We start from the raw sequence: 14,575 nt of genomic DNA on the forward strand, positions 1-14,575 counted from the left end.
GTGGAAGTATGTACTTTGTGTATTTGTTTACTTCAATACGCAGAAAATATTGGGATTTTTATTAGACGATGTTGAAATATGCATGCGAGATGACATGGCAAACGTTCGTAAGTAAAGAAGCACCAATAACTTAACCTAAAAGTGAATCAAATCCTGTTCAATCAAGTCAGCAAGTCTTTGGACATAAACAAAAGTAAATCTGAGCCAAATCTTTCTAAGCAAACACATTCCCTCTGCAATGCAACCCAAACCCCAATCAAAAGGCATTTACCGAGCAAAGCCCAATTCTAGACCAATCATGTCGCATGTTCCTTCTGAGCTCAAATCGGCCAATCGTGTTCCCTTTCCTTCATGATGAATGTATTTGGTGGGTCATGTCTCCATCCATCCCGTCTATATCTAACTGCCTCACTTTCTGCCAACAAGCAAAAATAGGGGAAAGAAGCTGGATCAAGAATGAGGAGAGGAAAGGAAAAGGAGGAGTAGGGGGGCTAAGCTTAGGAGTGGTATCGTGGTACACAGATGGTAACTCAGTGGGCCCATAGGACTTTGGCATTCTGGAAATGTACCTTGCTGAGATTGGACTAGAATTATGTTTGGCACAAGTATGCCAAACACAATTGCGTGATAATGTCCTGCCTTATTTCTTTCTCTCATTCAGACTCCCACAACAGTTCCACTGACACAAAGGACCTCAACAATAGATTTACATCCTTTTTTTCAGTATGTCTCGATTTTCTTCTTTTTTTCCTCATACGCCCAACACTGATGGGATGCACCGACTGAACTCTGCTTAATGTATCACTGCTCTGAATATGAGTCTGCTTATTTCAGAGTGTTTGCATATGTTTGTGTGTGTGTGCGTGGGATATTGATTCCCCTCTTCTCTGTGGTGCTTATGCCCCTTAAATACATTCTCCCAGAAAATGGGTCTCTCTGATACATGCTATTTCAAGCCACATGTCACTGGCGGTTGGCTCCAAAAATGTTTCCAGTGCTACGTAAATGGATCATTAGTTGGTATGCAAAATTTTCAATGTTTTTTGCATTTAATTATTTATTGTTTAATCAGCATTTACAAATTGTCACACATTTGTGGGTCAGTTTTGAATTGTGACTTTTCTGACAGGTTTTGAATCACAAATTCATTTTTATAAGTACATTGCGGTCTCTTTAGACTGCAAAAAATGTTTTGTCTTATTTACATTTTAAAACAACTGAACATTCTTAAACCAAGATTCATTTAATAGAAAAAAACAAATTGGTATATAGATGATGAATTACCTTGCAGTTTTTTTCTTCATTTGTAGCATAAATGTAACAAAACAAGTAACATACTTTGTTCAATTTTACACTGATAAAAGAAAACCACGAATGCAGTAGAAAATATGATTGACATATTCTGTAAAATGACAAATAGAGAAAACATTTAGCAATGCAGTCAATCACAATATTTATGTTCAACTCTGACTCAAGTAGTGTCGTGTTGTGTCTCTTCTGTGCAAAGTGCTTTTATGGAAAGGGCGAGATGTTATGCTGAAATGTTACAGTTACACAGGACCAAAACAAGTCTGACATCACAACCAAATTCATGGTGGCAACGAATTTGATGAAAAAGGAAACATTGTATGCAGAGAAATACTAGCTACTCTTTCTCAATTAGGTAACTCATACAGTGTGGTTCAAAAGTTTGGGATAGGAGCGACTCCTTTATTCTGTACACACAATACTTAAAAGATTCACTTCTGCAAATATAAGTGGTTGCCACTTGCAAAATATTGTGTATCTGTATGTTCTTCAGCACTATAATATGACAAACAGGCAGCAAGTATGAAAGAGAGGTAGTAAGTGACTTAAATTGCAAAAACTAAAAGTATTAACGTGTAATTGTAACATTTAAACATAACACAACTCTTCCTAAAAGACTTGCTATTACATGAGTTACAGAGCTTAACAAAACTGTTCTATGATTGTCATGACTGTAAAATGTCTGATCGGCAAAGAGTTAAACTTTGTAAAATGTATTTGTGAATGAAAATAAGTGGGACAAATCTCTAAACATCTAAACACAAATCTAAGGTGAACTCAAATGTATGAAGATTTGCAAATGCGGAATCAACAATCTATTTGTTAATATAAATATAGCCTAACTCATGAACACACTTTTATATTTTGCGAATTAGGTTTAAGCATTAGTAAATTGCAAATTGTGTATTAAAAATATATATTTATTGTAATACTGTTCTGATCCTAAATACAACTGCAATGACCATCATATTACATCACCTTATTAAGCTGCTATGATGTCAATAAAGAGATTAAACTCATTATTTGACTAAATCTACCAAACCAGGACTGTTCAAAAGATTATATTGGCCAAAAAATTAAAATAAAAGTAGCGCCCTGACATATAAAACTGGTTACAGAATAGTAGATAAGCAGATAATATCAAAAAGATATCTAGATTAGAACACCTTAAATTAGATCAGAGGAGAGAAAACAAGCTTGAATGTTAGCCAAATCAGACAGGTATAAATACAGACTGTTCAATTCAGACAAAGGAAATAATACAAACCAGACAAGCTTAGTTCTGACCATCTCTTTCTAGATTCTGTACATCTGTCTGTATGTAACGTTACTTATACTTTATACTTCACTAGCAGCTTATCCTTCCTGAAGACATGGTTCATCTCAATGACCTGTTTTTCCAAACTATTCAGCACAAGACATTCTTAAAGGGATAGGTCACCCAAAATTAATTACTCACCCTCATGTCGTTCCACACCCATTAGACTTTCGTTTATCCTCACAACACGAATACATATATTTTTGATGAAATCTGAGAGCTTTCTGTCCCTCTATAGACAACTACTCAACTACCACTTTGACGCTTCAAAAAGTTCATATCGTAAAACTAATCCATATGAATTGAGCGGTTTAGTCCAGCATTTTCTGAAGAGACACGATCGCTTTATATGATGAGCAGATTGAAATTAGGCTTTTATTCACATAAACATTCATCAACTCAGTTGTGGTAAACAGAAGCTCAAGCATGTTCACCTGACATGCGAGAACCAATGAGGTTCATTCTCGTGTTACGCAGCACGTTTGAGCTTCAGCAAGAGGTTTGTTCTCGTGCGTCAAGCAGGTTTGGTTCAGATTCTGTTTATTTTCGCTGAGCAATAAGCATTGCTATATGTCAATAAAATACAAAATTCAATCTGTTCATCATATAAAGCGATCATATCTCTTCAGAAAATTTGGACTAAACTGCTCAATTCATATGGATTAGTTTCACGATATCTTTATGAACTCTTTGAAGGGTCAAAGTGATAGTTGAGTCTATGGAGTGACAGAAATCTCTCAGATTTCCTTAAAAAATATCTTCATTTGTGTTTCGAAAATGAACTAAAGTCTTAAAGGAGCACACTGACTTTTTGGGACTTTATCTTATTCACCGTACCCCCCCCCCCACCCCACCCCCCCGAGTTAGATAAGTTCATACATGCCCTTTTCATCTCCGTGCGTGGCGTAACTCTGTCTGACGCACACAACGCTAGCCTAGCTTAGCACAAAGACTGGAGGTAAACGGCTCCAGCTAGCATACTGCTCCCAATAAGTGACAAAATAACGCCAACATTTTCCTATTTACATGTTGTGATTTGTATAGTCACAGCGTGTACAAATAACAAGGTCACATGAGGAACAGCCATCTTCTAACCGTATACATACTGGGAACTATATTCTCAGAAGGCGAAGCAGTATGCTAGCTGGAGCCGTTTATCCTCCAGTCCTCCAGTCACAATTTCCCAAAAAGTCGGCGTGTTCCTTTAAGGGTTTGGAACGACATGACGGTGAGTAATTAATGACAGATTTTTTTTTTTTTGCGTGAACTAACCCTTTTCAGGAATATTCCAAGTTCAATACAAGTTAAAGAATATGTTTGCCAATTTTCAACCAGCCTAGTATTGTTATAATGACAGTAGTATGCAAATGAACATTCTCCATGTTCCCTGCGCCCAGGATATCCACATTTATTTGTCTGCAAAAGTTTGCCGGACGCTGGGGCTTTTGTTTAAACTACAGGTTGAACTCCCACAGACAGTCGAATCAAAAGAGGTGCATTGCCAAAATCAAAAGTGCATTATGGGTGTTTTAAGTTTTTGGCAAAAGGGGACATCACAGCCCTTTTCTTATGTTTTCTCTAGTAATATAGCACTGATTTAATTTTCTTTCTTCATATTTCTACTGCATACACACCCAAGTTCTATTAAAGGTCCCCTATTATGGATTTTTGAAAATGACCTGTCATGTAGTGTGTAACAGCTCTAAGTGAATTAAAATATCCTGCAAAGTTACTGTCTTTCAAAAGTAAGAGTCGAGTCTGAGTCAATGAAATGAATTGTTTTTCAAACGAGTCATAAGCCGTTTCGTCAAGACGAAACATTAGCCCGTCCACTTATTGCGCGCGCAGACACCAGGGAAACTTCAGTTCAAACCCCAAACACTGCAGCTGATTCCTGTGGACACTGGATAGCATCATGTCGAGGAGACGCTGTGCTCTACAATGTGAAGGTAAAGCCAGTTTTTTTTCACTGCCCAAGGACGAGCATGTGAAGAATATGTGGTTCAAATTCATCTTTACCATGATACTACAGCAGTGTATAACCCTAAACTATTCCTGTTACCTTTATTTTACTGACGACTGCTTCTCAAATATCAGAGTTCAATGTAGGATTGGCATACCGCTTGCTCTTGAAAGACGGTGTTCAAAATACTTAGTTTTGAGTTTTACATTGTGTAGGTCTCCTGCTAACTGGCTAACTCACATTATAACTGTCTAACTGAAATACTTGCTAATCAGCTGTGGGCCACTATTACATAAAACTGTGTCTATTAATGCAGATTGTCTGTCATTCTCACTACTTTGAGGAAAGATTAAGCATGGAGCAAGATTTGTTTTACCAATGTTTATGTTACATCAGTCATTCAGTGACTTCAGTCATCTCCACGTGATACATCAGTCATCAGTCACTCCATCATACATCAGTCACTCCATCATACATCAGTCATTTCCACGTGTTCACCGCAATATATTAGAAACATACTCGGTAAATAAATTAGTACAAGTAAAATAATCGGTTGATGGACATGCACTTGTTAATGCTGATGGTGAGGAATTGCATCATCTCATAATGTACCTCAATCTAAGTAGTGTATCACTGAGAAACGTCCTGCTCGAGTCGTCGTTGCGATGGAGGTTCGGGTTGAATAACTAGTTCTTCTAGTGTTTCATCATCGGACTCGCGCTCGGATTGATTTGGTAAAATCGTCATTGTTTTACTGTGTTTAGTTTACGGTGTAGGAAGCCTCATGCACGCAGAGCTGAATTTGTTATGGCAATGGGAGTTTTTTGTTTTCGACGCGTGCTGTACGCGGTGAACCAATCACAACAGACTGAGCTGTCTGGCCAATCAGAGCAGAGTAGCTCGCGAAAAGGAGGGATTTAGAGAGATTGATTCATTTAGCAAGTCGTTTGAGAATCATTGAAAATGTGGTGATGTGCAAATCTATATTATGAGAAAATGAAACAGTTTTTGACCTTTGATGCATGTAAACCTTTTGTAAGAGACTCCAAAACAACATTAGGAAACTTTAAAATATCATAATAGGGGCACTTTAAGAGCCTTGTCAGTGGTGAATTACCCCTTTACGCTGAATAGACAGCATTTGTGGTATAATGTTCATTGATTATTACAAAAAAAAAAAATGTTTTAACTCTAATCAAAAAAAACAATCAATGTTACGGTGATAAACTTAGAATGGAAGGCAATGGGGCCAGTTTTGAAGAATTTGAAGCAGAAATGTGAGGCTATCATTTTGTAAAAGCATGTACATAAATTCTTCTGTTAAAACGTGTGTATTATTTGAACAGTAATGTAAATCTGTTTAAAGCATTTTTATAGTCATTTTAGGGTTTATGCTGTTGCGCTGTCATGGCAACAACATTGTAAAATTGGATATAACTTTACACAGAAAAGGTTTGGAATTGATTTTTTTCAGACTAAAATCATGTCAACAGATAGTTTTTGAAACAGTGAGGGTTTTTCTTAATGTTAACAGATTGGCCTCGTTTGCTTCCATTCCACGTGCCTCACTGTAACCCAGGTTTTTGCTTTGTTTTTTCAGAAAATTATGTTTTTGTGGTAATCAACATGAACACAAATGCTGTCAATTAAGCTTACATGCAACCTGCACTGAACCCTGCAATTCTTTTAAAACATGTTACTCCAAAGCCAAGATGATCATTTAAAACATGTTAAAATGACGTTAAGATGCAAGGTGCATAACATATCTTTATCATGCAATTTAAAATAAGGTTTTAAACACACATACTGAACCCACTAAGCGTACCTGTGGCAGTGCGATGGAGAGTTGTCTCTGTAGCGAGTCCTTCTCATGACCCAGCTCTCGCAGACGTAGCTGTGCCGTGCCGAGACTGTCCTGGGTCTCTCGGAGACTCTCTAGCAGCCGCTCTCGCTCCGTCAGCATGTTCACCATTAGAGACTCCAGATTTCCAGTGCTCCCCCCCTCATCTCCACCGCGGGCCTCTCTGCCCCCATAGCCACCACCCATGCCCCCTGCACCGCCTCCCATACCCCCGCCGCCTCCGGCAGGAGAGGACGGGCCTCCTCCACCACCACCCCGCCCGTCCTCCGAGATGGTGGGCATCACCTCACACATCATCTTGAGGCCGTGAACAGGTGTGAGGGTTCGTTATCTGATAGCGTGAGGGAGGTTAAAGGTGAGTGTGTGTATGTGTTGGCCTTACAAGTTTCCAAAGAGGAATTTGCGGGAATCACAGTGTGGGACCGCAAATCTGACAGTATTTGCGTGCCAGAGAGCCTACGGCAAACAGATAAACAACGTGTCATTCATATGCGGATGTCTAGGATGGAGTAACGTGAGGACTGTGGTAAGAAAGTGTGCCGTAACAGTCTGTGTAATGTGTGGAGTATTGCAGATATATTATGCGTACAGTTGTTCTCTCTTTTTTCCTCTATATCTTGTCCCTCAGTTAGTGTCTGTTTGTTTTCACCCTCTATTCAAGCTTTCTTGGTGGAATATCCTAATTGCTGTGCTCTTCTTCAAGGGTGGACCGGTACTGCCAGTTTATCTGAGAGGTCTTCTTTTTGAGCTTATTATCCACTGTCTTTTCCTTTATTTTTCCTCAGTACTCAGGTAGATTCATGAGTTGTGTTGCTATTTCCTGAATGGCTTCAAGGCTCCTGATTGGCTCTTAGTATGTGCTGTTCAAAATCCTTGGCTTGGGTGTGTTTGGGTTGAGCAGCAGGGTGTGGTCTCAGGTGGAACAAAAGTGGCAGGAGAAAGTTGGAGGGGAAAGTCGCTGGGTCGCAGGGACTGGATTGGGTGAAAGGAAGGGTGGGCATGGAGGAGAGTCTTCTACCCAATGGGTTCGAACTTCAAGTAAAGGAGAGCTGAAGAGGGAAATAAAGGAGAGTGACATTAGCACAAATGGTCAAAGCTGGGCAAGTCATGGAGAAATCAAGCGTTATAGATCAAATCCAGTGAATTCTCAATCTCTCAGTAAACCAGATTTAGAAAGTAAATCTGATGGGTTGATGTTTCATTTTCAAAGCAGTAAGTGTACCAAATGACATTTGCTATTTTGCAATAGTGTTTTTATTGATAAACTCAGGGGATAGCATAGCAAAAAAAAAAGGAAAAACAAGACACTAAATAGGGAGAAAATAACACAATAAACAAAACCAAAAAGTCTTCGGACAGCAAGAGGTGATAGAAAACTTTTAGGATATATTACTCTTGCAATTACTGATAAAACTTGCTTTCAATGCAGATATTTAATGCATTAAATGTTGCAATACAAGCTGTCAGGTAACACTGGGAAATGGCAGCATCTGTGCTGTTGGATTACAAACAGCTGTATTTTAAATCTTTCAAGCATATTGTGATTGGACACCATTGAAAAACTGACTGGAAAACACTAATGCTTCAAAGTTATCTGCCAATCTTGATGGTGAAAACATGTACATGCACATACTGTAACTTCCTGATTACGGTCCATAGCCTTTATTCTGCGCCAGAGCTTTTGACATATTACTCATTTTTATATGTAATCAGCATATGGGTGAAATTAATAAGATAGGCCTATGCACATTTTTTTGTTTGCTTGTGCCATTTATAGTCCATCATACATTTTAGTAATTTAAACAACTCATGAAATATCATTCATATCCCTAACAATAACACACATATGAATTGAAACATGTAGGCCATGAGACTCTTACAAATATAGGCCATGATGTTGCTTTTAATTTCATAAAATCTTTGTAAGGAAACAAATAGTCTCCAGTGTCGTTTTTTAGCTGTTTATATCTAATATTCCCATAAATTACCTTTACTTGGACATATATGCACATAAAAAATAATGTTAGGTAACGGTGGATATTCTGAATATAACCCAAAAATCATATTAATAGCCTACACAAACATGCCATAGTTCAGATTTCTAGAAACCAAAATACTGGCTTATTCTGGCTATGGTGTTCGCATGACTTATCCTTATCACAATATGAGCAAATTCTGTTTAACATCAGAATATTCTTGTGCATGTAAACGCACTGAGTGAGAGACATGGACTGAAATCACTCGGTTCTTCGACACAGGAGTCAGCACTAGATGGTGGCAGACACATTGGGGAGCATCAAACTAAAAATAACATTGTAACCATCGGATTTCCCCATTACAGAAATCTGGGAATAGCATGAAAGAGCGTCCTGTTCCAGTGAACGTGGACACAGGAATTTGGAGGAATCAACAGAGCAGTGATTCCTCGCACAGGCCACACATCGTGCTAAATACTCCCTGTCTTGAATGTTAACGACGTCGAGGCGAATGAAGACAATGTATGAGCCTCGTTTTCGCGACTGTCATGCAGAACATTCAAATCAACACCCAATTCCATTTGTTTTGTCTCTCGGTCTGTCGGTCCATCCGTCTCTGCTTGCTTCCCTCCCTCTCGCTCTCTCTCTCTTCCTCCGACACACACCTATTTCAGATTCCCTTCAATATAGACAGCAGCCGTTTCCTAATACCACATCTCACCGCTTTTATTTTCCGTTCGCCCCTTTGGTATATCTGCTTCTCTAGTAGATAGGCTTTGTAGATCCTATTAGTCATCAGGCTAATGGTTGCGCATGATATACGGAAATGAAATTCATGATGTGTAACGATCATGTAGCCGGGCAGCGCTTTTTGTGTGTCCATGGACGTTGTCGAAACGTAGGAAGGAAGAAACGGGTGTCGGTTTAAGGGAACCAGTGAGTGATAGGAAGCCGCTGATCTTGTTTATTCCGAAGGCTACTAACAATTACGATAATGATAAAAAATAAGCACCGCTCGAGCGGTCGAATCCGTTTCGCCCAAACGACGCTCAGTTTCATAGTGTAAAAGGCTGTATGTGTTGACGTATTCCACTGTAAATATATAAATATATATAAAAATGCCGTCTTCTGCAGATACGCGACTGGACATGCCGTGTCGAAATGAAATGATTACATTTTAACTAATCTTATGAATAACGCATCGTGTCATTTCTTCGAATGTTGCTATTTTATTCTCTTCCTCCCATCCTTTCGCCTCGCCCCCTCCTCCCAAGTCCTCCATCCCCCTCCTCATCTCCACAGCTGGGCGATATCACACACACAAACATGCATATATAAGAAAATACATGCGATGCTGACATATGCACCGCTCACCGTTGTCATCGTCGAAGAGTAAACGCTAGACATCATCATCATTATTTCATCCCCGTCGACCCCATCGGAGCGCAGCGCTTTCGGGTGCCGAATTTGCCCAGTTATCAGCCTCCCCCCTTCCCTCTTCCTCACACATGTAACGACGGCACCGAGCAAGCAAACGTTACACCTAACTACAGTCTCTCTCTCTCTCTCTCTCTCTCTCTCTCTCTCTCTCTCTCTCTCTCTCTCTCTCTCTCTCTCTCCCCCCTCCCTCTCAATGTAAAGGTGCTGGCTCTTAAAGAAACACTCCCGCCTGCTTCACCACCACTATAATCACAGATACGAGCTGTTGCTAGGGCTACTGTAACTGTGTGATATCATGTCTGTAAAATACACGATCCGCCACCTCACATAAGAAAATAAACGTGTTATTTTAAGAGTATGCTTGAGCATTCATGGGCGAAAGGTCCAAATGGTCAGCTCAGGGTACCACTGAGAACATGAGCAGTCTGTCCACTCGCCACATCCACTCCCTCTACCGGTCACTTTCGGTATTGCGCCTCTCAAACCATCCGCACTTGTTAGCAATCACTTAATTTTTCAGATTCTCATTGCATCGTCACTCAAGTGGGGTTTTATTGGGTTTAAAACGGTAATTTTATGATAATTGTGTTTGAGTAAAATAATATTTTGCATAGGCTAATCCTTTTCGAAATCCGTAGGCCACTTGTCTGCCCTAAATATTTTCCAGCAACTTGTCCCTCTACTATGAATCTACATTAATTTTATGCATTAATTAAATTAATTTACATAAAAAAATAACTCCTCTATTTGTTTTATCTATTTGGAACTCTATTTGAATACTTAAGAACTGAATGCCTGTTAAAACTAAAGTATATTTAAAACTTTTAAGAGGTAGACATTTTAAAGAAAGTGCGCCTTTTTCGCACAACCGAAATGAGCTTCTTCTGGTGCACTAGGCTACTCGCTACCGTTAACTACCTTTTCTTTTTCTTTTCTTTTAACAAAACACGTTATTGTTTTTTGAGTAGCCCTACATTTGAGATATTTACATCTATAATGAAGTTTTTTTTTTTTCGTCCGAATTTGAACGGAAAGCGCACGAGCTGAGTAGCCCATTGTTGCTATGGTTTCCTCCCCAGACAAACTTAACGTCTGTTCATAGTTGGCGCATCAGCATCTTAATTTAATTTCAATACACTTAATATAACTTATGTTGGGTTAAACGTTGTTATAGTTAAAACATTAATATTATATATAGTAAAATTGAAGCCTGTTTGTAACACCCATAACAGAATTTGGGAAAGTTCTTTAGCCGCCTCCGACACGTGATGTAACGTTACATAGCCTATCTATCACATAGCCTGTTTTTATAACCAGCCATGAAATGGTCATAATAAAAAGCTATCCGTATTATCATGCTGCGTTCACACACACCATGTCGTAATTACCGTAAATAAGAGATGACAACCAGTGACGCTGTAACGTTACTTGGAGCTGCTCACGTCCTCTGATAAGGTTTTATACGTTTCTCACTATTAACTCCCAAATGAATCCGCGTGGTACAGCGGTTACGTGGTACAAACCGTAGCTCTCAGAATATTACGAGTCTACAGTAGTAATTACGCGTGCGTAACGGTCATGTAAATGCTTTTTACAAGTCAGAATTGCCTTTAAATTGCCCGCGACTCGTCTTGCGGCGAGAATCCCCATTTAGTGGTGGAGGCCACAGACATGAATGCAATAAGCCAATATAAGATAGACACCGGTAACATCTCCACCAATAAAACAAACGGCGAGGAGGGACTCTGCTTTGATCAATCAGGGTAGAATAGGGTGGAGCTATGAGAAGAGTCCCGAAAGGGATGACGTAATGTGTTTCTAGAGGATGATGTCATCGTTGTGCACAAGGAGAGGATTTAAAGACACGGCTGTGCTGTGGTACAACTTGCAGCTGGAGCAAGTACTGCACGAAAACAATGTGGATGTCAGCTTTACATTGGTCGAAAAAAATTTTTCCGATATTTTCTAAGCAGTTTTTCCACTTCTCACTTTGAGAACCCTTTGAGAACCCCAAATCATAGGCCAATCTTACACAACATCCCCAAATATAATAAAGTGCCAAAATGCACGTGAGTCTTAAACATAATGCACTACTCTAATGCATTACAATGTATCTGTAACTTGCATAGCTTGTAGTACTAGTATCTCTACCCATGCACAGCCAGTCACCATGGCAACAGAGGCAACATGGTGTTTATCAGAGTATCTTTTGGAGCTGCAGCATCAGAGCTTTCCAGGCCAGTGAGCGCTTAGGAAAGGAGAAAAGGAAAGGACACTGTTGAGGAACACTGGGATATAACCAACCCTAGTCCTCACGAGTTCAGGAAAAGTTCAGGATGAGCAGCAGGTCACAAAAAAGCCTCAGCTAAGAAGAAAACCTTGAGTGATACTACCATTAACGTTACAACTATAACTGAGGGTTTTGTTTACTTTTATTTAAAGGATAAGTTCACCCGAAAATGGGCGTTCTGTAATCATTTACTCACCATTCTGTTGTTCCGAACTTGTATAACTTTATTTTCTTCAGAACACAAAAGAAGATTTTGAAGAAAGTTGGCAACCAAACAATATGGTTACTTACCATTGATTTCCATCAAATGGAGAAGAAAACCCAGATATATTTCTCACAACATATTTTATATTCCATGGAACATAGTTAATAGCATAATAATAATAATAGTTAATAAAATAATAGCAATAACATAATAATAGTTATTATTCTAAAAGTTATTTATTGGCATGGTTCCTTGAAGAACCTTTAGCATCAATGGAACCTTTCGATTCCACAAAAGTGTAAAAAGGTTCTTAGATGATTAAAATGTTCTTCACACCAAGAAAAAAAAAAATGGTTATTTTAAGACCTGTTGACTAATAGATATTTTGGGGACCCAAAATCTTTTTCCTGTGGCATCGCTGCAAAAACCCTCTTTTGGAACCTTTATTTTTATGAGTGCACAGATGTCAATTTATGTGCTGCTCCAGGACCCAAACAGCAGATTCAAACAATCAACATGCTTTTTTTTTTACATTTAATCTATCTAAAAAAATGTGCACGTTATATTCTTCTTGCCGTAGGCTACTATAGCCAACTCTTGTCTCCATGTCCTGCAAAATGACTCTAGAGATAAAAATCACAGAGGGAGACTGTTGTCTGTCCCTGTGAACTCAGCACATTTATATTCTGTGTGTGTGCGCGTGCGTCCGTCCGTGCGTGCGCGTGCGTGTGTGTGTGTGTGTGTGTGTGTTTGTGTGTGTGTGTGGGGGGCCTGAAGTGCAAGACAGTTTGCTTCTGTCAATAGCAAAGTGATGACCCCAGAAACACCTGAGCATTATCAGAAAGTACATCAGGACCAATGCTCAGACTGCCATTGTCTGCATGTTCACCTCTGCCTGACCATATATCACAGAGACCAATAGATGCAGCATAATGGTGCAGAAGCAGCAGAAATGGCTCATATGTAGATATCATGATATAGGAGATGAGATGACACTATGTTTGGCACACGTCTAGAAGTGCAGTGGGAAGTTTTATGAGCTCATAGCTCCCTCTTCTGTCCATCAAGGCTATTGCAATATGGCCCAGATACAAACACAAGAGGTGCTGTAGTGTTGAATAATAGTGCTCTGTGTTAAATGCTTAGTTGTCTCTTATCATCACTCAAACCTCACAGGCGGAGAAAAGACAAGGAGAGAGAAAGATCAAGGGTAGAGACAGGAAATGTGAATGAGAGAACGCCAAGAGAGAGTAATACCTGGTTGTCCAATAAGAAATTAGCTATTGTGCCATAGTGGCCGCTTCCCTACAGAAGGACAGCATAGGCTACATCTGCCTAAGATCTGTTTCTGCTAAAAACTAAAACACAAGAACTTTTAAGGGGACAGTTCACCTAAAAATAATAAGTCTGTCATCATTTACTCACTCTGTTTTTGTTCCAAACCTGTATGGCTGCCATTCTTCTTCACAAAACGCCAGCGTCACACCATTCACTTACATACATGGCGATGAAAAACGATCTAAGGGTGAGTGAATTAGAAGATTAGTTATTATTATTATTTTTTGGTGGAGTAATCCTTTAAGAAACCTGTCAAAAAAAAAAAAAAAAAAAAAAAAACTTTTTGTTGTTGCAGATAGATGTATTAATGCACAAAAAGTTGTGAGTAGTAGGCTATGTGCCCCTTTAACATAAGCAAATGCGAGAAACAGGATGTGGAAACCATGACTGTCGATACTTAAGTTCAGAGACTTCTGTAAAATACTGACTTCATAAGGGTTGATATTATTATTATTAAAGAAAAAAAGAGGGGAATTGTGAAAAGTGGATGATTCAGCAGCAGTCAGCCCACTCAGTGATGCAAATGACTCGAGAAGCCCTCTTTCACACTATCCAAAGCAAGTACTCGTTTCATCAGACTCTCTTCCCACAGTCTTTGAGTCATCTTTCTTGGCTCTTGTCTTTTACAGGCTACAGCATTCAACAAATAATTCCTTCCTCTGTTTGCTGGTTAACACAGAGTTCCCTGTCCTTGCAAAATTACATCAAACCATAATTGGAATCATAATTGACTCCATTTACTTTCTTAACGCAGTCTTATTTTGATTAATCTACCTCAGTGTTATTCTAGTAATAATTATTATAGTAGGTCTATTAATATTTTGAGTTAGTCTTTTATCTTAGTCATTTTAGTACATTAACTTTATTTTTCATGAT

General features: G+C 39.0%; 1 protein-coding gene across 2 annotated transcripts in view; it reads right to left on the bottom strand.

Annotated features, from left to right (window-relative positions):
* ppfia3 (PTPRF interacting protein alpha 3) overlaps positions 1-9,999 on the bottom strand; it is a 38,027-nt gene extending 28,028 nt beyond the window's left edge. The window contains exons 1-2 of one of the 2 annotated variants that reach the window (XM_079629649.1): positions 9,801-9,999; positions 6,415-7,499 (exon numbers count right to left, since the gene is read on the bottom strand). In XM_079629649.1, the coding sequence (XP_079485775.1) occupies positions 6,415-6,747 (333 nt within the window). In that variant the 5' untranslated portion in view covers positions 6,748-7,499; positions 9,801-9,999. Of the gene's footprint in view, positions 1-6,414; positions 7,500-9,800 lie in introns of those variants that run through there. The other variant, XM_079629650.1, reaches the window with a different exon arrangement.
* Positions 10,000-14,575: the final 4,576 nt, after the last annotated feature.

Source organism: Phoxinus phoxinus (assembly GCF_949152265.1).
Source record: "Phoxinus phoxinus genome assembly, chromosome: 1".
In the NCBI taxonomy this organism is placed as follows: Eukaryota; Metazoa; Chordata; class Actinopteri; order Cypriniformes; family Leuciscidae; genus Phoxinus; species Phoxinus phoxinus.